Source organism: Staurois parvus, unplaced genomic scaffold, assembly GCF_062004578.1.
Source record: "Staurois parvus isolate SC_StPar_1 unplaced genomic scaffold, SC_StPar_1.0 ptg000385l, whole genome shotgun sequence".
Taxonomy (NCBI): domain Eukaryota; kingdom Metazoa; phylum Chordata; class Amphibia; order Anura; family Ranidae; genus Staurois; species Staurois parvus.
The window spans coordinates 458,588-481,422 of NW_028318181.1; the positions used below are offsets into that span (position 1 = coordinate 458,588).

The 22,835-nt window shown below is 45.2% G+C and overlaps 1 protein-coding gene across 1 annotated transcript in view; it reads left to right on the forward strand.

Moving 5' to 3' along the window:
• Positions 1-22,835, forward strand: part of LOC149455885 (unconventional myosin-Vc-like) — a 194,037-nt gene that overhangs the window by 61,590 nt on the left and 109,612 nt on the right. Inside the window, exons 4-8 of the mRNA XM_089685756.1 lie at positions 13,005-13,149; positions 16,674-16,830; positions 18,652-18,795; positions 18,893-18,974; positions 21,489-21,596. Of these exons, the coding sequence (XP_089541882.1) occupies positions 13,005-13,149; positions 16,674-16,830; positions 18,652-18,795; positions 18,893-18,974; positions 21,489-21,596 (636 nt within the window). The remainder of the gene's footprint in view (positions 1-13,004; positions 13,150-16,673; positions 16,831-18,651; positions 18,796-18,892; positions 18,975-21,488; positions 21,597-22,835) is intronic.

Here is a 22,835-nt window from a genome sequence, read left to right on the forward strand (position 1 = left end):
AGAGTTGGGGGGCGGCGATATGGGGGCAATTAGTAGAGAGTTTTTTTATCCTAATGCAGGGAATGAATTGAGGTTAAAAAAAACAGTTTAGACTTTAGAACCACTTTAAAGTGGAACAGCACTGCTTCTGAGCACCACAAACAAAAAATGCTATTTTTTCATTTTTATATTTCAATATATTTATTAAGAATTTTTAAAAACATTATACAGAAAGGAGATGCAACCCACCAAAATGACGAGTTGCAAAACATAAACAATAAAACAGTAAATTCAAGTACAATGTGTAGCAACATAACATCAGAATCGACCAATAAAGCGTAATGAGGAATACACTAGTAGCATAAACAAAGTTTGATCGATTATGAGAAAATTGCTCCATAAACAAGGTGGTATGAATAATATCATTAAAATAATAGACAAAAATATAGAGAACAAAAAATGAGGAAAGAACTGAAGAAGAAAATAAAGAATAAAACCCAGAAAAAAAATAAGAGAGAGGGCCAGTCAAGAGTCCGTTATATAGCAGAAATATACTGAATCCATGGATCCCAAGTGCTCTCAAATTTAGAAGTATTGTTGTTAGGTATACTAGTACGTTTATCATTAATCTTAATCCAATTAAGTTTCTGCTTAACTAATGCCAGTGAAATTGTTGACTGTTTCCAACGTTTGGCTATCGGAATTCTCTCCGCCAACAGGATATAAAGAATCAGTTTAACCGATTTCTTAGGAATATCAGTGGGCAATAAATGAAATAGAGTATTTTTTTTTTTCATTTTTAATATTTTATAGCAAAGTCCCCCATCCATCCATGTGTCCAGAAATTGTTTTGAAAAACACCCCCTGGGGGCGTGGCCAGGCGTATGGACAGCTAGGCAGCACATCTGCACAACTCCCAGGCCCAAGTCCCTGCAACAGGCAGCTCTCACCCTCACAGAGCACCCACGGCACACTCCATGGGGAGGAATACCCAACAGACTCCCCGGGGAATGATCGGAGACCAAACCGGCGGCTCTCTGAGCCGGTATCTAGTCCGATCGGCGGATGGAGTGATAAGCGCCCCGGCATCCATGATGGCGCCGACGGCTGCATCCACCGCTGCACGTGGCTACACGAGGACACCGGAGCCAGCGGCCGAGGGGCAGGTAAGCCCACAGGGTTCTGAATCCCCCTCCATCCCTGGGGACCCTACAGCACCACCCACCCCTGCACCAAGGACCCAGGAGCCCCACGGCCCCCACCCCACCCTGGGATCAAGGAATACGCAGGGATCCTGCAGCCCCCAAGCCATTACACAACAAGGAGGCTCACGGGGGCACCACAGAGACACCCACGCACTATCCATACAGGACAACATGGGGTCTTGCAATCCCTCCCCACCACGGGGCCCACGTGACATACAGGGGACCCTCAGCCGCTCTCCACCACGGGGACCACAGGCCGCACGGGGGTCCCACACTACCTACCACCCACCGGAGCCCACGGGGAGCACAAGGGGCCCACTGGCCCGATACACCATCGAGATCACGGGCCGCACAAAGATCCCACAGCCCCTCTCCAACTCTGAGACCACGAGACTCACAGGGGTCCTGCAGCCGTTCCTCAGCATCCCTTTGTTCTGAAGATGGCTGGGACCTGCAGTCCCATATGAGATCCCTAGACGCATACATTAGATCTCTCCCCACAAAAACGGATTTCGAACACTGCGTGAATCGTATCGAACGCACATATAAGCAGGAAATTTCCGCCCTCAAACAAGACGTTTGCACGAGCCTGGATGAAAACTGACGGCCTAAGCAACACCCTTCAAACGCACAAAGAGACCCTTAAATCCCATACGGCGCTCATACAGCAACTCCTGTACCAACAGGACTATATTGAAAATAGAAATCGCCGCAACAACATTCGATGTGCCCCAGAAAAGCCGACTCATCCTTTATCCGTGACACCCTATGCAGGGTTCATTATTTCAAAATGAAGGACGCCATCATGCGTGCAGCCAGCCTACAGGACACCATCTTATTCCACAGAACGCCAGTGATGCTACTTCCTGACCTCTCACGTCAGACCTTGGCCCTGCGCCCCCTCACCCAGATGCTGCAGGAAAGAAACATCTGCTACCACTGGCAATTCCCATTCCAACTCCAAACGACGCATCAGGGTAAATCTGCCCTTTTTCGCACGGTCGGAGACTTACCTACATTTTTAGGGGTGTTGGGCCTACCTCAAGTGGCCCTCCCAGACTGGCCTCACCAGCTCCCATTTCTTTCTTTGTCTGCCCCTATCTTCCCATCCCCCTTTCCCCAGCCCCCCTTTTTTTTTTTCTCTTTCCCCTTCTTCCAACCCAAGGGAGGGTTTAGGCACCGTTTTGGGTGAAGCATCCCACCCCTACTTGTCGCACGGCCCGACTATGACTACGATCAAATTTTCCTCTATCAACTTTAGGGGCTTCCACACACCGGAGAAGAGGAGCCAGATGCTATATCACTTCCACAGGCACGGCTCGCAGATCCTGCTCCTCCAAGAGACCCATTTTCGTGCGGATAGTATCCCAGCTCTCCGTAATCGCCACTTTACTCATTGATATCACAGCACTAATCCACTGGCTAGGTCTCCGGGGTTGTCGAACGCCTTCCATCACACCTTCAACCCAGAGGTCCTGGACTCACTCATCGAACCAGCGGGTCGATACCTTTCCTCAAGCTAAAGCATCAAGACTTTGTCTTCACGATAGCAAACGTATATGCCCCCAACCAAGACCAAGCCCCATTCCTGACAAAGGTCCTCTCCAAGCTATCTGATTTTGGAGGTCTCTGTTACATAGTCGGAGGGGACTTTAACGTGGCTCTCTCGCCGGAACTTGACACTTCCTTGGGCAAATCTTCTCTCCCTGCAATGACCCTATCCCTCATTAAGTCACGCCTTCACGACCTACACCTAGTGGACCTCTAGCGAACCCAACACCCATCGGAGCGAGATTACAGTTACTATTCCCCGGCACACGAGTCATACAGTCGCATTGACTACTTCTTTGTATCGCAATCTCTCCTCGACCACCCAACTTCCTCCGCCATCGGCCACCTTTTATGGTCTGACCATGCCCCAATACACCTGGCCATCTAAAACCAACCGACATCGAAGCGCCATTTCTCCTTGCGTCTGAACGACACTTTGCTCAAGGACTCCCTGTGTATCGCAGAGGTATCACAGACCATACAACACTTTATCCTTGATCATTCTTCAGACACGACCGGTTCCCCTAATTAATGAGAGGTGCTCAAGTGTGTCATCAGTGGGTTTCTCATTAAACATGGCGCGCGCTTAAAATAAGCCCTTGTTCTCGCTCATCGCGTGTCTGGAATCCTCCCACAAGAGTACACTAGACCCGAAGACCGTGGTGGATCTGTCTAACGCCCACCGGGACCTACTCCAGCTGTTGGACTCCTCCTCGCTGGTGGCACGAGATAAAGCACGCAACACACACTACACTTTAGCAAATAAATGCGGGCAACACCTGTCACGTGTTCTTAATCCGTGCCCTTATCACCGACCGATCCAGCACATAAAGGCACCCGACAACACCAAAATCTATAATAACCAGGGAATCTCATCCGCGTTCAAACGTTATTACGCTCATCTTTATAACCTCCACCCGGTGCACACAGGACATCCTTGCCCTGGAAGAGCCCTTCTCGACTATGGAAGTCCTTGGGGCGATCAAGGCCTTGAAATCTGGTAAATGCCCGGGCCCGGACGGGTTCACCCCCCGCTTCTACAAAACGTTTTCCGCCCCTCTAGCTCCACTTCTATCCCAAGCCTTTAACGCCATCGACGATCAGAATGTACCTTCCCCGGCCTTTCTGTCGGCCATCCCGAAACCAAATAAAGACCCATCCCTCTGCGGTAGCTATCGCCCAATCTCCATTCTCAACCTAGACACGAAGCTCTTTGCAAAGCTTCTAGCGAACCGCTGGTCACCTTTGCTTCCCACTCTAGTTCACCTCGATCAGGTGGGGTTTGTCCCAGGCTGCAAGGCCAGAGATAACACCTCCAAAACCATCCACCTCATATCTTACATCAAACGCCATGGCTTAAAGGCATGCCTACTGTCATTTGACGCTGAGAAGGCGTTCGATCATGTGGACTGGCGTTTCCTACGCCTTACCCTGGAACAGATAGGCGTGGGCTCTCGGTGCCTAGGTTGAATCATGTCACTTTACTCCCGCCCCTCAGCAACGGTTCTGGTCAACGGCACAACTTCCCCTCCTTTCCCTATCTCGAACGGGACTAGACAAGGCTGTCCACTCTCGCCCTTTCTCTTCGTACTGATAATGGAACACCTCGCAAGAGCCATTCGAGCAAACGACTCAATCACGGGCATTTGCACTCCCTCCGCGCACCATAAAATATCCTTATACGCGGATGACCTCCTAGTCTATATCCAACAACCACACATATCACTCCCCTGTCTCTTCCACGAGTTCCGTAGATTCGGCCTCTTCAGTAACTTCAAACTCAGCATCTCCAAAACCAAGGCACTAAACATATCTCTACCTGCCCATGTGCTGTCGAACATTCGCTCCAGCTTCACTTTTCAATGGTGCCCATTGGCCATTAAATACCTGGGGATTATAATTCCCGCGAACCTCACCGATTTGTACTTTCTCAACTACCTACCCCTCCTCTCTAGTATCCGAAAAGACTTGGCGTCTTGGAGCACTTCAGCCCTCCCCTGGTTTGGCCGCATCAACACCCTCAAAATTAACACCCTACCAAAATTACTATACGTCTTCCAGACCGTACCAATCACCGTCCCTAAGAGTTTCTTTCTCGCCCTACGATCCCTGTCCATCAGATTTGTCTGGCGCCAAGGCCTCTGAAGGCTAAAACACAGAGTGCTCACATACCCGAAGTCCAAGGGTGGCGTAGGTCTACCGGACTTCGAACTGTACCACAAAGCTACATTGACGGCCTGAATCCTAGACTGGTTCCCCAGGCCATTACCCAAGGCCTCCTGCATGGTTGAACAGGATCTCTCCCCGGTCGACCTCCGAGCCCTCCTGTGGGGCTACAGCCAAGAACACCGGTGTCTCTCTGGCCTATCCCTGCTGACCTCGGCCTCTCTGTGTTTGTGGTACAGACGGGGCGTGGTCGCTCTAGTGTCATCCGACCCTTTCACTCTATCACCCCTGTTCGACAACCCTGCCCTACCCTAGAGTATAGGCGCTGCGGCCATCGGCCCCTTCACACACACCTCTTGGCCCGTCGCCCGTGACTTCATCTGCCCCCAATCAGGTCTCCCGTTTCTCCGGGGTGGATCTCGGGATTGGTTGACGACTCTGCAACTATCCACATTCTGCAACCACCTACACTCCTCCCCCGACATTCACCGACCACTCACTGAGTTTGAGCGACTATGCTTTCTCCACAGTCTTCCTAGACATGTCCTAGCCACCCTATATAAATCTCTTCACGACACTCTCCACCCCGAACCCCCACCCTACACCAGGGTGTGGGCCCGAAAACTCGGCAGAGACATATCGGACGCAGACTGGTCCAAGTCATTTCACTTCACCCATAAGTCGTCCATCTCCTGTTATTCACAAGAGAAGAACTTCAAGATCCTCGCTCGATGGTACAGGGACCCCCTCTCTCTACATAAAATATTCCCCTCCACACCAAACCTGTGCAGGCGCTGTTCTAAAGCGGTCAGTACCCAGCTCCACATCTGGTGGGAATGCGACCTAATACAACCTTACTGGCGACAGATCTTTGCCATATATGACGAGATTCACGGTGAATCTCTGACCCCCACTCTGGAAATTGCCCTCCTCTCAATCCTCCCGGGCTCTTTAGCTAATCAGAAGAAAAGCTTCTTCTTCCTATCCGCGGCCCGCCAACTGATACCCCTCTTCTGGAGGTCGACGACCGGACCCTCCCCTTGTGGGTCTCGGTGCTAAACGATACCATGCGCATGGAGGAGATGTTGGCATTCAACAACGACACCTTCGATAAACACAAGTTGTTGTGGTCAGTCTGGCTCCACTTCTCCTCATCCTCACGCCTGCGAAATCTATGCGCCCCTGATGGGATTTGATGGAGTCATACTCAACGCCCCCAGGCATACACCCCGAGTTGACTATCTGACACGCCCTAAGGGGGTGACCAAGGGGTCCCCCCCGGCGAAATATCAGCGGCGGACCACCTAACAGGCCTGCTCCGGCCAACCTCCACACCCAGGATCCTCTCCCCTCCCCCCCCCCTCCCCTCACCTCATCCTTTTTTTTTTATCTTCTCTCCCCCTCTCTCTCTCCCTTCTCGTCTCTGCGCCCCTTTCTCATTTGTGACTCTCTTCGCCCCCCCACTCTCTTTCCCTCTTGCCCTACCTACATCTCCTACCCCCTGCCCCGCGCTCTCTCGAGCGTTTCCATTACTCTCTACAAGGGTTTCTCATTTAGATGCTAAGGAATTACTGTATCATCTTTGAATATCGTCTGATAGGGGATGCCCCCTCTATGACTATGACCTATATCTTCCGCATCCATAGACTACACTAATTCCTATTTGAATGTTCCTATTCACCCTTATCATTGTTGCTGTTCTCATAATTCTTTCTTTTTTTACTATGTATTGTTTGATTTATTGCAAAACCAAATAAAGACAAATTTGCCTTTGAAAAACACCCCCTGGCATTTCTGTCGGTGGCCATCTTGAATAAGGGCAGATGATTCATGTATCATTTGCTTCCTGGAATCAATCTGCCCTTATCTCAGGCATTGGCTGAGCTGAAAACCCTCCCTCCCTTCCTGAAGATTGCTGGGATGTATGACATCATTTACCTAGGCATTGAAACCAGGGAGTGACTAAACAAATGTAAAAAAAAAGTTTAAAACAAGTAAATATGATCTATGTTCCTATCTATTTACTATTGCTAGCACCATAAGGATTAAAAATAGTCAATGTTGATTGAGAGAGTGAAGCTCCGCTTTAAGTCACAATGCAGAAACTTTCACATACTGTACATTTCCTGTAAGGACTGATAAACTCAATGAAAAAACTCACTTGAACTTCAATAAATAAATAGTTGCAGAACTCCTAAACCAATACACCTGAACAAATATTATCATTTTCACATCGCAGTTAGCTTTGGGTAAGCTAATTACTGGACTTTCTAATATAATTCTGAAGGATAACTTTTCTTGTCAACAATTTTGCTACAGTTTTGGGCTAAAATTAGTTTTTTTTCTGCAGGTGTGTTGTTTTCAATCAACTGTAACTGATAAAACAGTATAGACATAAAATGCCCAAACTAGAGCAATGTCAGGGCAGGTAAAACAAAATGAATAGTCATTTAATAAGAAGATAAAAAGCTAATTTATTCCCATGTAATGTAACGTAGTGCTGCCTGATTAAGTGGAATGTCTTGCTAATTAATTTGATATTAATTTTCTTTTGTTCAGTTATTACTGTACATGTATATGTTAAAGAAGTCTAAAATTAAGTTAAAGAAAAACTCCAGGTGTGGCATTTTTACATAGTTACATTGGTTCAGCTTGGACCAATGTAACTTTGTATATACCATACCTGTATGATCCTTCTAGAACAGTGGTCTCCAAACTGGGGCCCATGGACTGAATGTGGTCCTTTGCTCACCTTTATCTATATTTCTGCCACTGATACGAGGCACTATTCCCTTCCACTGATACCAGTGGGGTACTATTCTTCCCACTGACACCAATGGTGCAATTTTCCTCCCACTGACACCAACACTGGGGCAATATTCCCCCCACTAATGCCAGTAATGGGGCATTGTTTACTCCCACTGACGTCAGGGCATTTTCTACTTCAACCAACCACAGTCTGCCCTCCCCTAAAATCTGAAGAACGGTCAACTGGCCCTTTGTTTAGAAAGACTGGCAACCCCTGTAGTAGCTTCTCCAGTGTTCTCCACTCTACAATGCCTAGCAGCTGCCTTGCTGCATTCTGCACACAGGAGGTCTCTGCTCTGCACACACTCCATTCAGATAATGTTTTCAATATCATGAATGAATGCAAAGTGTTCTCTTATTGGACAAAGTGGAGGGGTGGGACGGTTGTATCGAGCAGCCAATCTATTATGTTCAAAATGCAGCAGGACAGCTGTACGCCATGGAACCCAGAAGTTAGTGGAGATCACGGGAGTAGTGGTGTCTACTACAGTGATTCCCATATATTCTATAGGGATCTCACAGGTATGATAAGTGGAACAATGTAAGTAATGCCATACCTGGAATTATTTAATAAGGCTTGTTAAATCCCCCAGAGGTCCCGATTAAAATCTGTGCTGTGGTTGCTGAACTGTATAGTCAGATAACTCGCCCTCTTATTCTTTCACCTCTTCACTGCTACAGCGCCTTAAAAAAGTATTCATACCCCTTGAAATTTTCCATATTTTGTCATGTTACAACTAAAAACGTGAATGTATTTTATTGGGATTTTATGTGATAGACCAACACAAAATAGCACATAATTGTGAAGTGGAAGGAAAATAATAAATGATTTTCAAAATTTTTTACGAATAAATATCAGAAGAGTGTGGTGCTTATTTGTATTCTGCCCCCTTTACTCTGATAACCCTAACTAAAATCTAGTGGTACCAATTGCCTCCAGAAGTCACCAAATTAATACATAGAGTCCACCTGTATGTAATCCAATCTCACTATAATTATAGCTGTTCTGTGTAGCCCTCAGAGGTTTTTTAGAGAACATTAGTGAAAAAAACAGCATCATGAAGGCCAAGGAACACACCAGACATGTCAGGGATAAAATTGTGGAGAAGTTTAAAGCAGGGTTAGGTTATAAAAAAATATCCCAAACTTTGAACATCTCACAGAACACTGTTCAATCCATCATCCGAAAATGGAAAGAGTGTGGCACAACTGCAAATCACCAAGACATGGCCGTCCACCTAAACTGACAAGTTGCGCAAGGAGAGCATTAATCAGAGAAGCAGCCAAGAGGCCCATGGTAACTCTGGAGGAGCTGCAGAAATCCATAGCTCAGGTGGGAGAATCTGTCCACAGAACGATTAGTCATGTACTCCACAAATCTGGCCTTTATGGAAGAGTGCCAAGAAGAAAGCCATTGTTGAAAAAAAGCCAGAAGTCCCATTTGCAGTTTGCAAGAAGCCATGTGGGGGGCACAGCAAACATGTGAAAGATGGTGGTCTGATCAGATGAGACCAAAATTGAACTTTTTGGCTTAAAAGCAAAACGCTATTTGTGGTGGAAACCTAACACTGCACATCACCCTGAACATACCATCCCCACCATAAAACATGGTGGTGGCAGTATCATGTTGTGGGGATGCTTTTGTTCAGCAGGGGCAAGGAAGCTGGTCAGAGTTGATGGGACGATGGATACAGCCACATACAGGAAAATCTTAGAAGAAAACCTGTTAGAGTCTGCAAAAGACTTGAGACTGGTGTGGAGGTTCACCTTCCAGCAGGTCAACGACCCTAAACATACAGGCAGAGCTACAATGGAATGGTTTAGATCAGGGGTGTCAAACTTGCGAAACTACAAGTCGCATCATGCCTCTGCCTTTGGGAGTCAGGCTTGTAACTGTCAATCTTTCAATGCCTCATGGGACTTGTAGTTTGGCAACAGCTGGAGGGCTGCCAGTTTGACACTCGTGGTTTAGATCAAATCATATTCATGGGTTAGAATGGCACAGTCAAAGTCCACACCTAAATCCAATTGAGAATCTGTGGCAAGACTTGAAAATTGCTGTTCACAGATGCTCTCCATAAAATCTGACAGACGTTCAGCTATTTTGCAAAGAAGAATGGGCAAAAATTTCACTCTAGATGTGCAAAGCTGGTAGAGACATCCCCAAAAAGATTTGTAGCTGTAATTGTAGTGAAAGGTGGTTCTACAAAGTATTGAGTCAGAGGGGCTGAATACAAATACACTCCACACCTTTCAGGTATTTATTTGTAAAACATTTTGAAAACCATTTAACATTTTCTTTGCACTTCACAGTTATGTGCCACTTTGTGTTTGTTTACCACATACAATCCCAATAAAATACATTTACATCTTTGGTTGTAACATGACAAAATGTGGAAAATTTCAAGGGGTATGTTTTTCAAGGAACTGTATCCGACCAAGCAAGAGCAAGGGTTTTGACGTTTGACTGACAACACAGAGCAGAGGGGATGGTAAAGGCACAGAGCTCGCACAGCCTCGTCTCCTCTGAATGCTGTCTGGCTGAACATCTTCTGTCCTCTTTCCTGTGCAGGCCTGTGCCTCCTCTGCTTCCTTTGTACTGTTGTAAAGTGAGCCCACAACCTCCTGCAGCCAAAAGCAAACTTGGAGGTGAATACTACAGAAGTAGTTGGTGTCTTGTGTTATGAATGACAGCAGCTGAAAAGGCGCACCATTTTCCATAAAAGCACAAGCCTGCTACTACATTTGAGTAGGACTAGTGTAGTAGCTGCCAACATATTGTTGTTGTAGGCCACTATTGTAGTCATCCCATCCAAACTAGCTGGTGCCTGTGGGAGGTTGTGGGCTCAGTCTTTTACGAGTACAAGGACAGCAGAGCAAGCACAGAGCTGCATGGCAAGGATAGTTGCAGGCTGTATCTCATAGGAACATAAATTGGGCTTCTGCCAGGGGTGGAACTACAGCTAGTACTGACACAAATAAAATTGACATGCTATGTGCACTAGGTCCCCTGGGGGAATTTAACAAGCCATTAACTTTTGACAAGAGTTTTTCTTTTTAAGTCTTATCTATTATGTTCATTAAACAAGCCAAGTGTTGGATTGTTCACATTGGGTCTCAAGTATGAATCACCTGTGCTAAAAATTATAGCTACCAGTAAGAATCAGATCTGTACTGGGGAATGACAGTTGGACTCTGAAAGTTTAAAGGAATAATGTACATAGGCTTCAGTCCAGGTCAGTTTGACATTAACTTGTGCTTTGTTTTTTTTTTTCTCCGCACAAGTCAGTGAGGATGCATGGCAAAAGCATGTAAATGGATGGAAACACATGGTATATGCACAAATAATTACAAATACTTCTCAAATGTCATGCTACCAACCCTATATTTGACTGTTGCTTGGGAGGAAATAATGGTTACTCTTAAGAGTGACAATCAGGGGCGGACTGACAACTCATGGGGCCCCCGGGCAATAGGGGATCATGGGGCCCCTGTGTCCTTGCCCAAACTCAAAAAAGCCTATGAAAGAGGTACCAGGGGCATCTCATGGGGCCCCCTACTGACCCCGGGCCCTCGGGCAGTGCCCGAGTTTCCAAATGGTCAGTCCGCCCCTGGTGACAATCCAAACAAAAAGTAAAAAAAAAATGCAAACTGCTGTTGCAGTTTTAAATACTGGGTAAATACTAATGGGTCTCCACAGTATCACACGTTGGTCACCCATATTTCTGTGTTTACTATTTAAAACTGAAAGCACAACTTGTGTTATACTACCATGCTTAAACTTGTGCTGTACAGAAGCTGGCTTGGGCCAAATCCTTCTTACTCATACTAATGGGCGTTTTTTGTGAGCCAAGGTAGTTGTGCATTGTACATGACAAGGTTTGTATATCAGATAGAAAGTACTGCATTAACTCTTGTGAGGAGTAGTGATGAGTGAAACTAAGGGTTTTTGCTTCATCAAAATTTTGAAGAAATATCGGCATTCAGACTAAATACATTGGAGTTGATACAGAAAGTTAAACTAAGATGTAATTTGGTATTTTTTAAGGGTGCCGTTGATTTTAATGTCTTCTGATGATTAGGGAAGGTAACTATGCTAGACCTATTTGTTTCAGAAAATATCTTGTCATTATCCGGGAACACGACTTTGACGAGAACATTGATCTTTCATATGTTGTAAAGTATTTTTAAATAGGAACAGAGATGGACCTTCCATACATAACTCATTCTATTATCACCTAATTTGCTTGGAATCTGGTAAACGATATAAAGAGGAATGAAGATGGGCTGTTCATGTGATATCTATACTTTACCTTGCCTTTGGACCTCACCCAGGTTTAACTGCATCAGCTGAGGTTAAGAACACTATTTTAGGATCCCCAGATAAAACTGAATAGATGTTGCATGAGACTTGGCAGCAGGAAGAGGCACTGGCACAGCCAGCAGCACTACAAGTATAGAAAAAAATGTATAGGCCTTTGGTAGCAGGCTTAGATATAGAAAACTGTCATCAGAAGGAAAGACTGGTCCAGGCACACAACACTTCTACATGAACAGATCCCACTGGTTCAATTAGAATACACATTTTATATTATTTTCACCAGGCAAGCAGGATGACACAGGTGGAAGCACCTCTAGATGACCAGCCTCCTAGTGGCTCAGACAAAAACTAATTTTTTATGCCCATCTCTGATCAAGTAGGAATATGTCAGTAGAAAGTTACAAGAGATGGTGGTTATAGTGATTCTAAAGGTTGTAATTTAAAAAAAGTAAAATAACAAACATGTTATACTTACCTGCTCTGTGCAATGGATTTGCACAGAGCATACCCAATCCTCTTCTTTTTGGGTCCCCCATCGACCGTCCTGTCTCCTCTCCCCTGACGAGTGCCCCCAATAGCATGCCTCCCGAGCCATGCTCCTGTGAATGGACATTGCCCTTTCACACACGAGCCTGGTTTGGCTGCACCTCTGCTCTCTCCTCATTAGCTCACTGGCTGTGACTGACAGCAGCAGGAGCCAGTGAGGAGAGAGAGACCTGGGAGAGCCTCTGCTCTCATGGACATCCCTGCATCAAGATGAGACTCAGGTAAGTATAAGGGGGCTGGGGAGCTGCACCCAGAAGGTTTTTTTACCTTAATGCGTAGAATAAATTTAGGTAAAAAACCTTTGGCCTTTAGAAACACTTTAAGATTACAATTTCATGAGAACAGAGAAGACGCGAACTTCTGAACTTTTTGTCTTTTTGTTGTCCTTAAACGTGGGCATCAATTAACAATTTACCTTTTTCCCACAGGTATTATCTTGGTTGCAATTAATCCTTATAAAGAACTTCCAATATACGGAGATGCAATTATCCATGCATACAGTGGACAAAATATGGGAGACATGGACCCACACATATTTGCCGTTGCAGAAGAGGCTTACAAACAGATGGCCAGGTATTTGTGTGACATCTAAAAAATAAATCAAAGTTTTTCATCTAATTAGATTTATTTTACATTTGACCCTGTACTTCACTCTACAGTGAATTGCTAAGAGCACGGGGCCCATTGTACAATTAATCCATCACTGCACAAGTGGTTCCCTTTTTCCTGGAAATATTCTGTATTAACCCCTTCACGCCTAAGGGTAAAACAAATCTAAATGCCTAAGCACAATTCTGCAACGTTGACATGTGTTAGTAAAACCGTACATATCATCACAACTACTTTGTACATCCAGGTGAATTATACCGCGTTTTTTTCAGGACAAATTGGGCTTTCATTTGATGGTAAATGGTAATGGATAGCTCCTAATTTTTTTTTTATTATTAAAGGAAAACTGGGCCAAAATAGTAAAAATAAATCGTTTTTTTTTATTTAACTGTGTTTCTTGTTACGACCATAACCTACCACCAAAGAACAACCCAAAATAAATTCTCCGGTTCTTGACGATCGCAGCGATACCATATATGTGTATGTTATTTGTTGTTTGTACCCGTAGTACAGCCCAGAAACAATAGTGCGCATTTTGTTTTTGTGTTTTGTTTTTTTTTACACAAAACACACTGTCACTGACACTGACATTAACACTAACTGACACTGATACTAATTTTTTTAAATCCTGACCTTTGACCCTGACCTTTGACCCTGACCTTGACTCAAACACTAACCCTGGTACTGAACTAGATCAAACTTTGATCTAGGTATTTTTCTTTATTTTTTATTTTATTTTTTAATATTTATTTATTTATCTTTTTTTTTTTTTTTTTACAAACTTTTTTTTTATCTCTCTGTCAGGAGTTCGAGAGATACAATGTATCTCTCTTCTCCATTCATAGAGAGAGAGAAAACAAGGGGGCCGGGCTGCACAGTGACTGATCACTGTGATAGCCAATCAGAGGCTATCACAGCGATCACGTGACCCGAACGGGACCCGGGGCTCTCAGTGACACCGCGGTCTCGGTGCTGGGAGCGCGCCGAGCGGCGCGCTCCCAGCACAAAGACAGGTACGCAAATATGCGGCCCCATGGAAAAAAGCCCAGGTCCGTGAGGCCGCATATTTGTGTTACGTCGGCGTCAAGGGGTTAAAGAAGAACTATAGGCAAAACATTTTTTTTCATTTTGGATAGAGTAATGGAGGGTTATAATCCCTGTCAGTTTTTTTGCCATCTGTGACCGAGATTTCCCTTCACTTCCTGTCCCATAGCCAAACAGGAAGTGAGAGGAAATCCCTTCAAATTAAGGGAATCCCTTGGGCACCCCAAGGTCACCAGAACTAATGTCTCTATTGGAAGATTTCTCCTCTATTACTTTTCTAGGTAGCAAAAAATGTGAGACTGGAAAACATTAATGTGAGACCATGCTCCCCTTATAATAAATAGTTGGCTTTCATTGGCTTTAAAAAGCCACATAGACATAAACTGCAAATGCTATTATATATAAATGTGTGATGTTAACAGTCAAACACATACAAGAATACATACAATATATGAATAAATACCAACAAAGCAATATAAAAGATTTTTTGCACAAAAGCCTACCTCCCACATAGTCTATGTGCAATTAAAAATAATATCAACTAAATAAAATGTCTGATAACAACATAAATTAAGTGCACAATCAAATTCATAAAAAGTCAAGAAATATCAAGTGCTTTGTGCTTCTTCCTTATACCAATATGTGCAAAAGATGAAAAGACACCTAGAAATTATGTGATCTTCCTTTCTTCCCAAAGGAGTGAAACACACCGCACTCACCAGAAATGTATGACCTCTTTTCTCCTGATGACGTTAAATGTTGCTGACGAAGCGCGTTGGGTGGACCTTGCGTGATATGACACTGCCGTCTGGTGTCTTTTCTTCTTTTGCGCATAATGGAATAAGGAAGGAGCACAAAGCACTTGATATTTATGACTTTACATGAATTTTTTGCATTGTGCACTGGATTTATGTTGGTATCAGACACTTTATTTAGTTGGTATTATTTATTTATTTATTTATTGCACATAGTGGGATGTAGGCTTTTGTGCAAAAAATCTTTTATATTGGTTTGTTGGTATTTATTCACATTTGTTACATATTCATGTATGTATTTGTCAAGGTCCTACCTTTTCCCTGAGGTTATGTTACTCCATGTGCTGGCGTCCATCTTGGATTCTGCTGTGCATGATGGGAATCCTTTTTACGTCTTCAGGTCTCTGAGGTCCACCCCCCAGAGGGGCGTGGCTGATGACATATAAGCCTGTGGCCCGCACATGCTCTTTGCACTTGTGTCTTGTGTCTTGGTGTTACTATTACTCTGTTCTGACTCTCGTGACTCTCCTGGTATTCTGATTCGGCTTGTGACTTGACTATTCTCCTTTGATCTGACCCTCTGTTGCTGAACCCGGCTTGTGACCTGTGATTCTCGTCTGCTGTCCTGTACTGTTTTGTCCTGTTGTTGTTGACCCCGGCTTGTCTGACTACTCTTTTGTTTCTTCCACCAGCTACACTCCATTGGCGGCGGCCATTACCGCAGCTGAGGTGTCTCGGGGGCCGCGACCTGGTTCCTGGCTGCGTCAAGTCCATCCCCACCATCAGGGGCCCTGGTGAAGGGCAGCCTGGGACTTAGACTCCGCGCCCTGAGGGACTTTGGTCTGTGGGTGGTGGTTGTCGTCAGCCAGTGCGTTACATTGTTAGGCCTGCCTGTCCGTTCCTCAGCTCCTGCCCTGACAGTATTTGACTGTTAACATCACACATTTATGTATAATAGGGTTTAGGGAGCGCGGTCCATTTGTGTTTATGATTACTTTTCTGGGGACAACCCAAAATTTGGGATTTTCTTTTACTTTCACTTTCAGTGATAATGGTAAACAGGACAAATAAAGAGGGCGAATCTCTCAACGCTGGAACAGACAGCAATAATAACTGACAAGGATTCTAATCCCTCTCTATCCAGTTTTACTTTAAGCAAACAAAGCTTTTACCTTAGTAATAGCATCTTTTTCTACCTTACAGGATCCATTAGGGTATTAGTGTTTGTCTTTTCAACGCTGCATGAAAAAAAGATTTTGTCCTAATTATATTACTATTTCTCAGTCATGCACTTTTGTTCTAGTTAAAAAAACATCTTCTGTTGTGTGACACTTTAAATTTTAACTCTTTTTCTAGTTTTGGATAGAGTAGGACAGAAACAACTGAGCACTGTCCGTGATACTTTTTTTATTTGCACTAACATACAATTTTGAGGACAAGCTTTCGGGGAATGTCCCATTCCTCAGGTCCAAGCAGTACTCAAGACCTGAAGAAGGGGACATTCCCCGAAAGCTTGTCCTCAAAATTGTATGTTAGTGCAAATAAAAAAAGTATCACGGACAGTACTCAATTGTTTCTGTCGCAAATGCACTAATACGGCTACAATCACCTCAAGCAAAATGGATAGAGTAGGAAAAATTTTAGGTTTTTTTTGTTTGCTTATCTTTATGTATTTCGTCCAATGACCAGGAATAATAAGAATCAGTCCATTATTGTAAGTGGAGAATCTGGAGCTGGAAAGACCGTGTCAGCAAGATACGCCATGCGCTACTTTGCCACAGTCAGTAAATCAAGCAGTAAGGCAAATGTGGAGGACAGAGTGCTGGCATCCAACCCAATAACAGAGGTAATATGGTGCAATATAGGACATGTTATGTCATGTGATATATTAGGTTAGTACATGCCTATTTTTCTTGGTTGGGATATACATCACTAGAAGATATTTAACTGTCATCCTGTTAGGGATCCGGGTATGACCAGAAATGTGTGGACTGACACAGGGAAGTAGCAGACTTCAGGAACACAGGCGTAGTCAGGCTGGAGAGGTGGAATGGTCAGGCAGGCCGTAAGGTACTGTCAGGTGCCGCCTGGCAGTGTCTCTAGCAGCCCACAGCACGGATTTCCTCAGGGCGCGGGGTCTAAGTCCCAGCCTGCTATTTACCAGGGCCCCTGATTATGGGGATGGAAAGGTGCAGACTGGAACCAGGTCACGACCCCTGAGTGCGTCCGGCTGTGGTAGAGAGTACTGGCAGGGGAGTGCAGGAACGGAGTCTGATGAGAAGAGGCAGGCAGACTTACTAAAGGTGATCTGTGCGGGATGGATGGATGGTCGGGTGAAGTAAGCGTAGTCAGACAGGCCGGGTCGGTATCGTGCGGGCAGCGTGGTACAGGAGGACCAAGCAGAGAATGGTCGGGGTCACAAGCCAGGTTCAGCAGATAGCAGGCAGCGCGGTACCGAGGATCAGACAGAAGGATGGTCAGGCAAGCCAGGGGTTCAACAGGAGACGGTCAGCAGAGGTCAGGATCAAGCAGGGTCAGCAACGAGGCAGGAACACAGGCTACCAGGTACAGGGGCTCATGGGAAACATACACCAAGGCCCTGATCACAGACCTGGTCATTCCTTAAATACACATCCTGCAATCAGCTGAGAGCACCCGCTGGTCAGCCCTGGTACTGCAGCCCACACGGCAGGTGAGTCCCACCACCAGTGCTGAGTCCATTCCTGACACATCCCTTCTATCCTGACTATCAAAAAAGAGGGGTATTTCCTTTTTAAAGATTGTGGATGGTGAGTTAATATAGTCTCAATCGGCTATTGAAACTTTGCAAAGTTTCATAGCATTTAGGCTTAAAGCAATTCTAAAGGTTAATTTTTTTGGGAAAATAACAAACATGTCTATACTGACCTGCTCTCTGCAGTGGTTTTACGAAGAGCAGCCCGCATCCTCCTCTTTTCGGATCCCCCACAGGCTCTGCTGGCCCCTCCCTTCTGTCAGGTGCCTCCACAGTAAGCAGCTTGCTATGGGGGCACCCACTGCTCCATGTGTCCAGTCACACACGGAGCCACGGCTTGTCCCTGCCTCTTCTCCCTTCTTATTGGCTAATTGGTTGGGATTGGTCGCAGCGGGAGCCAATGGCTCCCACTTGCTATCTCAGCCAATGAGGTGGTAGAGACCAAGGACAGCCAAGGCTGGATTGAGATGAGGCTTAGGTAAGTATTGAGGGGGCTAGGGGCACTGCTGCACACAGAAAGACAATTTTGTACCTTCATGCATAAAAAACCTTGAGCCTTTACAACCACTTTAACAGGATTAGCAATGTTTTTGCACCCAACAAACAAAAGATTTTGCTAGTACATTTCTATCTGTGCCAGCTCTCAGTTGATGTATGCACTGTATGTTATGGTGAGGTCATGATTCCTATCCATTTGTAATTATTATTCGATTTTAAAATATCCAACATACACTCAGAACTGCAGATTCTAATTGAATTCCTAGGACATTTATAGCAGACATTGTGTGCTATATGTATCTTATGTACCATACGTATGACATACTAATACTGTTAAATAATGTTTTCTTTTTGTCAGAGAGTCTCATTTAGTAGATGTTTCCATTAAAGCTTCAATATTTTTTACATTATATTTATTTGCTTTTATTTTCATAGGCCATAGGAAATGCAAAAACCACACGTAATGATAACAGCAGCCGATTTGGAAAATACACTGAAATTAGTTTTGACAGGAGATACCAAATAATTGGTGCTAATCTCAGAACATATCTTCTCGAGAAGTCCAGAGTAGTGTTCCAGGTAACCACAGCACAGCGCTATTTGATGTGATAATAAATATATTATCCACAGAATTTTGGTTTATGTTGACTTAAAGTATCTTTTATTTTTTGTTTAGTCAGAAAATGAAAGGAATTATCACATATTTTATCAGCTCTGTGCATCAGCTTCCCAGCCTGAATTCAAGAACCTTCATTTGAGTATGTATAAAATCCAGCAATTTGCATGCTCTTTAAACTGGGGTTCCTGGCAATACCAAAGGACCAGCATTGAAATACATATGGACTGTTCTGTCTGTGTAGTGCCGATATTAAAGAGAATTATTATCATTATTATACAGGATTTATTCAGCACAAACAGTTTGCTCAGCGCTTTACAATATATTGGGGGGACAGTACAATTACAATACAGTTCAATACAGAAGGAATAGGAGGGCCCTGCTCATGGAGCTTACAATCAAAAGGAAGGGGGAGATGGTGTAAAAGGTAAATAGCTGCTGGGGATGATCTGATGGAGGTGAATGTTTTAGGTGGAGGTGGGGTAGGCTTCCCTGAATAAATTAGTTTTCAAGGATTGCCTAAAAGCAGACAGGGCAGGATTTGACCAGACATACTGGGGTAGGGAGTCCCAGAGAATGGGAGAGGTTCTGGAAAAGTCCCGGAAGCCAGCATGGGAGGAGGTAAAAGGGGAGCTAGAGAACAAGATGTATTGGGAGGGGTGGAGAGGACAATTTGGACGATATCTGCAGTCATTCTCTACACCTTTTATTCCTTGACACTGTGATCTAAAGTCCCCAAAGTATTCTCTGGCTGTTCCTGGATACTCCTAGCTGGATAAACTACACTAGTCCCAGAGTCTAGGGCAAAAAAGACTAACTAGTGAAAATGTGTTACCCAAGGCTTTTTTGTCTTTATTGGAGGATAGGTGCAGGAACTCACATCCACCCCCCTCCCCCAACAGTGGTAGGGTTGTAAAGGGGCATTGTTTAATATAACCAGGAGTACAAGGTTCAGGAGTTACATAATACACAGAGTAGCAGGGTTAAGGAATGTATAATGCAGAGTACAGCATTCAGGAGTGAAGTACACACACGTTGGAGGGTCCAGGATTATGCACAGAGTGCAGGATTACATTACACACAGGGTGCAGTATTCAGGAGTGCAATACACACAGAATGGAGGCTTCGGGAGTGCACTACAGACAGAATGGAGGCTTCAGGAGTGCACTACACACAGGATGGAGGCTTCAGGAGTGCACTACACACAGGATGGAGGCTTCAGGAGTGCACTACACACAGGATGGAGGCATCAGGAGTGCACTACACACAGAATGGAGACTTCGGGAGTGCACTACACACAGAATGGAGGCTTCGGGAGTGCGCTACACACAGAATGGAGGCTTCGGGAGTGCGCTACACACAGAATGGAGGCTTCGGGAGTGCACTACACACAGAATGGAGACTTCGGGAGTGCACTACAGACAGAATGGAGGCTTCGGGAGTGCGCTACACACAGAATGGAGGCTTCGGGAGTGCGCTACACACAGAATGGAGGCTTCGGGAGTGCACTACACACAGAATGGAGGCTTTGGGAGTGCGCTACACACAGAATGGAGGCTTCGTGAGTGCGCTACACACAGAATGGAGGCTTTGGGAGTGCGCTACACACAGAATGGAGGCTTCGGGAGTGCACTACACACAGAATGGAGGCTTCGGGAGTGCGCTACACACAGAATGGAGGCTTCGTGAGTGCGCTACACACAGAATGGAGGCTTCGGGAGTGCACTACACACAGAGTGCAGGGTTCAGCCTTCTTTCACAGCGCCTTACATCCCCTGTTCCCATCTCACATCTGCACCCCTCCTCCTTCCCCACAGCACTCATCTTTGCCCCTCCTCCAATGCGCTACCATCTGCCACGTGCTTACTTCTGTAAAAAGCACCTCTCAGCAGGCGATCCGGCTATAGTACCTTCCCCGGCTATAGTACCTTCCCCGGCTATAGTACCTTCCCCCAGCCACAGCTTGTTTTTCCCACTCAGTGCACACTTCACCTTCTCTCAGATGGCCAGCAGAGGCAGTGAGATCATCCAGTGGGGGGTGTCGGCATCAGGCAAGTGGTGGGGATCATAGAGGGTGCAGTATCCCACTCAAAGCCCCCCTGCAGGGAAGGTTCTGTGGGAGGCATCGGGAGAGCTGCACAGTCACTTGTAAACACAGAAGCTGGAATTTGAAGTTTACAAGTGACAGCAGTGATCAGAGCACAGGGCCAGTGCTGGAGGTGGCAGCAGTGATGGAGTTTCAGCACATTCTGGCTAAGGAAACCCTTGTGTTACCTCTGCTTTGCCTTTTTCAAACTGGAAAAAGGTGCAGAGGAGCGTGGGAGAGAGCAGAAAATGTAAAAACAAAAATGTACACTATACATTGAGAGTGTCTTACTGGCCACTGAGAACACTTTCAAAGTACAAGGAAATGACAGCTGCTGGGACTTGGCTTAGGAGTCAGGCTTCATGTAACAAAAGCCCATAGAGAAGGAATTTCTGGCTTGCAATTGTACTGACTACTCTTTTGTAGGAACTTTATCTTTAAAACCTTCAAATGTCTAACATGCTTTCTTTAACTACAACTGTATACCTCTTTAAAGATTTGTGTGTAATTGTTCCACTGATAATAATTTGTAGTAGTGTTTACCTATGTATTTATGTATTGTACTTCTAGCGAATGCAGAGAACTTCAAATACACAAGCATGGGTGGCTGCATAGAAATTGACGGCGTCAATGACAGGAAAGACATGATAGAGACACAAAAAACATTTCAATTACTAGGTAAGGATGCAAAAAAATGAGATGCATTTACTGAAAACTGGTTTTTAGCTTCAGTAGCCTGGTAAGGAGAATTAAAGGATAAGTTCACCTTTTGACAAAAAATAATAAATGCACATTTTTTTACAGGTAAAAAATGTGCATTTCTTATTTTTTGTTGTAGGAGCCTGTAAGGCATTGTACAAGTGATCAACAGATCAATGATGCAATGCAGGTTTCCTACAGGCCTGTCAGTGTGTCTGTCCATACATCCCGTACAGGCAAGCAAATACACTGGCAGGAAGAATCAATGAACTATCAGCCCTGTGGTAGATCGTTGAACTAACAGCTGACAGCCACTACGAAATAGGGAAAAACCTTCCGCGCTGCCACTACAATACTATGCCAACCCTATAGTCTAAGGGCTCGTTCACACTTGACTGTTTTACCAACGCTTGCCAAACGCCCCTATAGCGCTTGACAAGCTTTGTTCCGACGTTTGCGGAGCACTTTTTAACGCTCCGCAAACGCCGCATGCGCGGTTTAGCGGTGGTTGCTAGGAGTTTGCTGAGCGTTAAAAATGCCCCACAAACGCCTATAATGAAGTTTAAATGGTGTTACTGCACCGAAAACGCCCCTCAACCACGTCACAACCGCACCGCAAACGCCGGCCAGGCGTTTGCGGAGCAGCACCATAGACTAGAATAAGAGGCTTCAATGACTCGACCAGAGGCGCTAATGCTAATGCTGTTCTAACGGGACGCTAATGCTCCCGTTAGAACAGCACCATGTGCTGCAATGTGCAGAATTGTCCGAGGCGTTTGGGAAGCGCTAAAAACGCTTCCCAAACACCTCTCTGCCTATGGCCTGTACACAACGCTAGTGTGAACGTAGCCTAAGAAAGCGGCAAGCACCCAACTAGTGAAGATGCAACAAAAAAGAGGGGGGGGGGTTAGGATAATTGTGGTATTTGTGCTGTTTAAGTTGTAGTTCACATGTGTTACGGTCCCTGTGGGTCATTCCTTTTTCACATTTTTTCCTAGTTTATTTAGATTTGTTAGCGCAGCACACACCCCCCCCCCCTTTTTTGTGACAGCCACTATGGTTGACGGGACTTGTAGTTCATTCATTCATAGAACTCTGTGAGTGAATGACCCGGCCATGTGGCTGGAGCCCTGCACAACAGTTGCACAAGTGACAGCTAGTACAGTGAACTTCTCCCCATACTGCTGGGGAAGGGTTGGGGGCGGGGGTTGGGTGGGC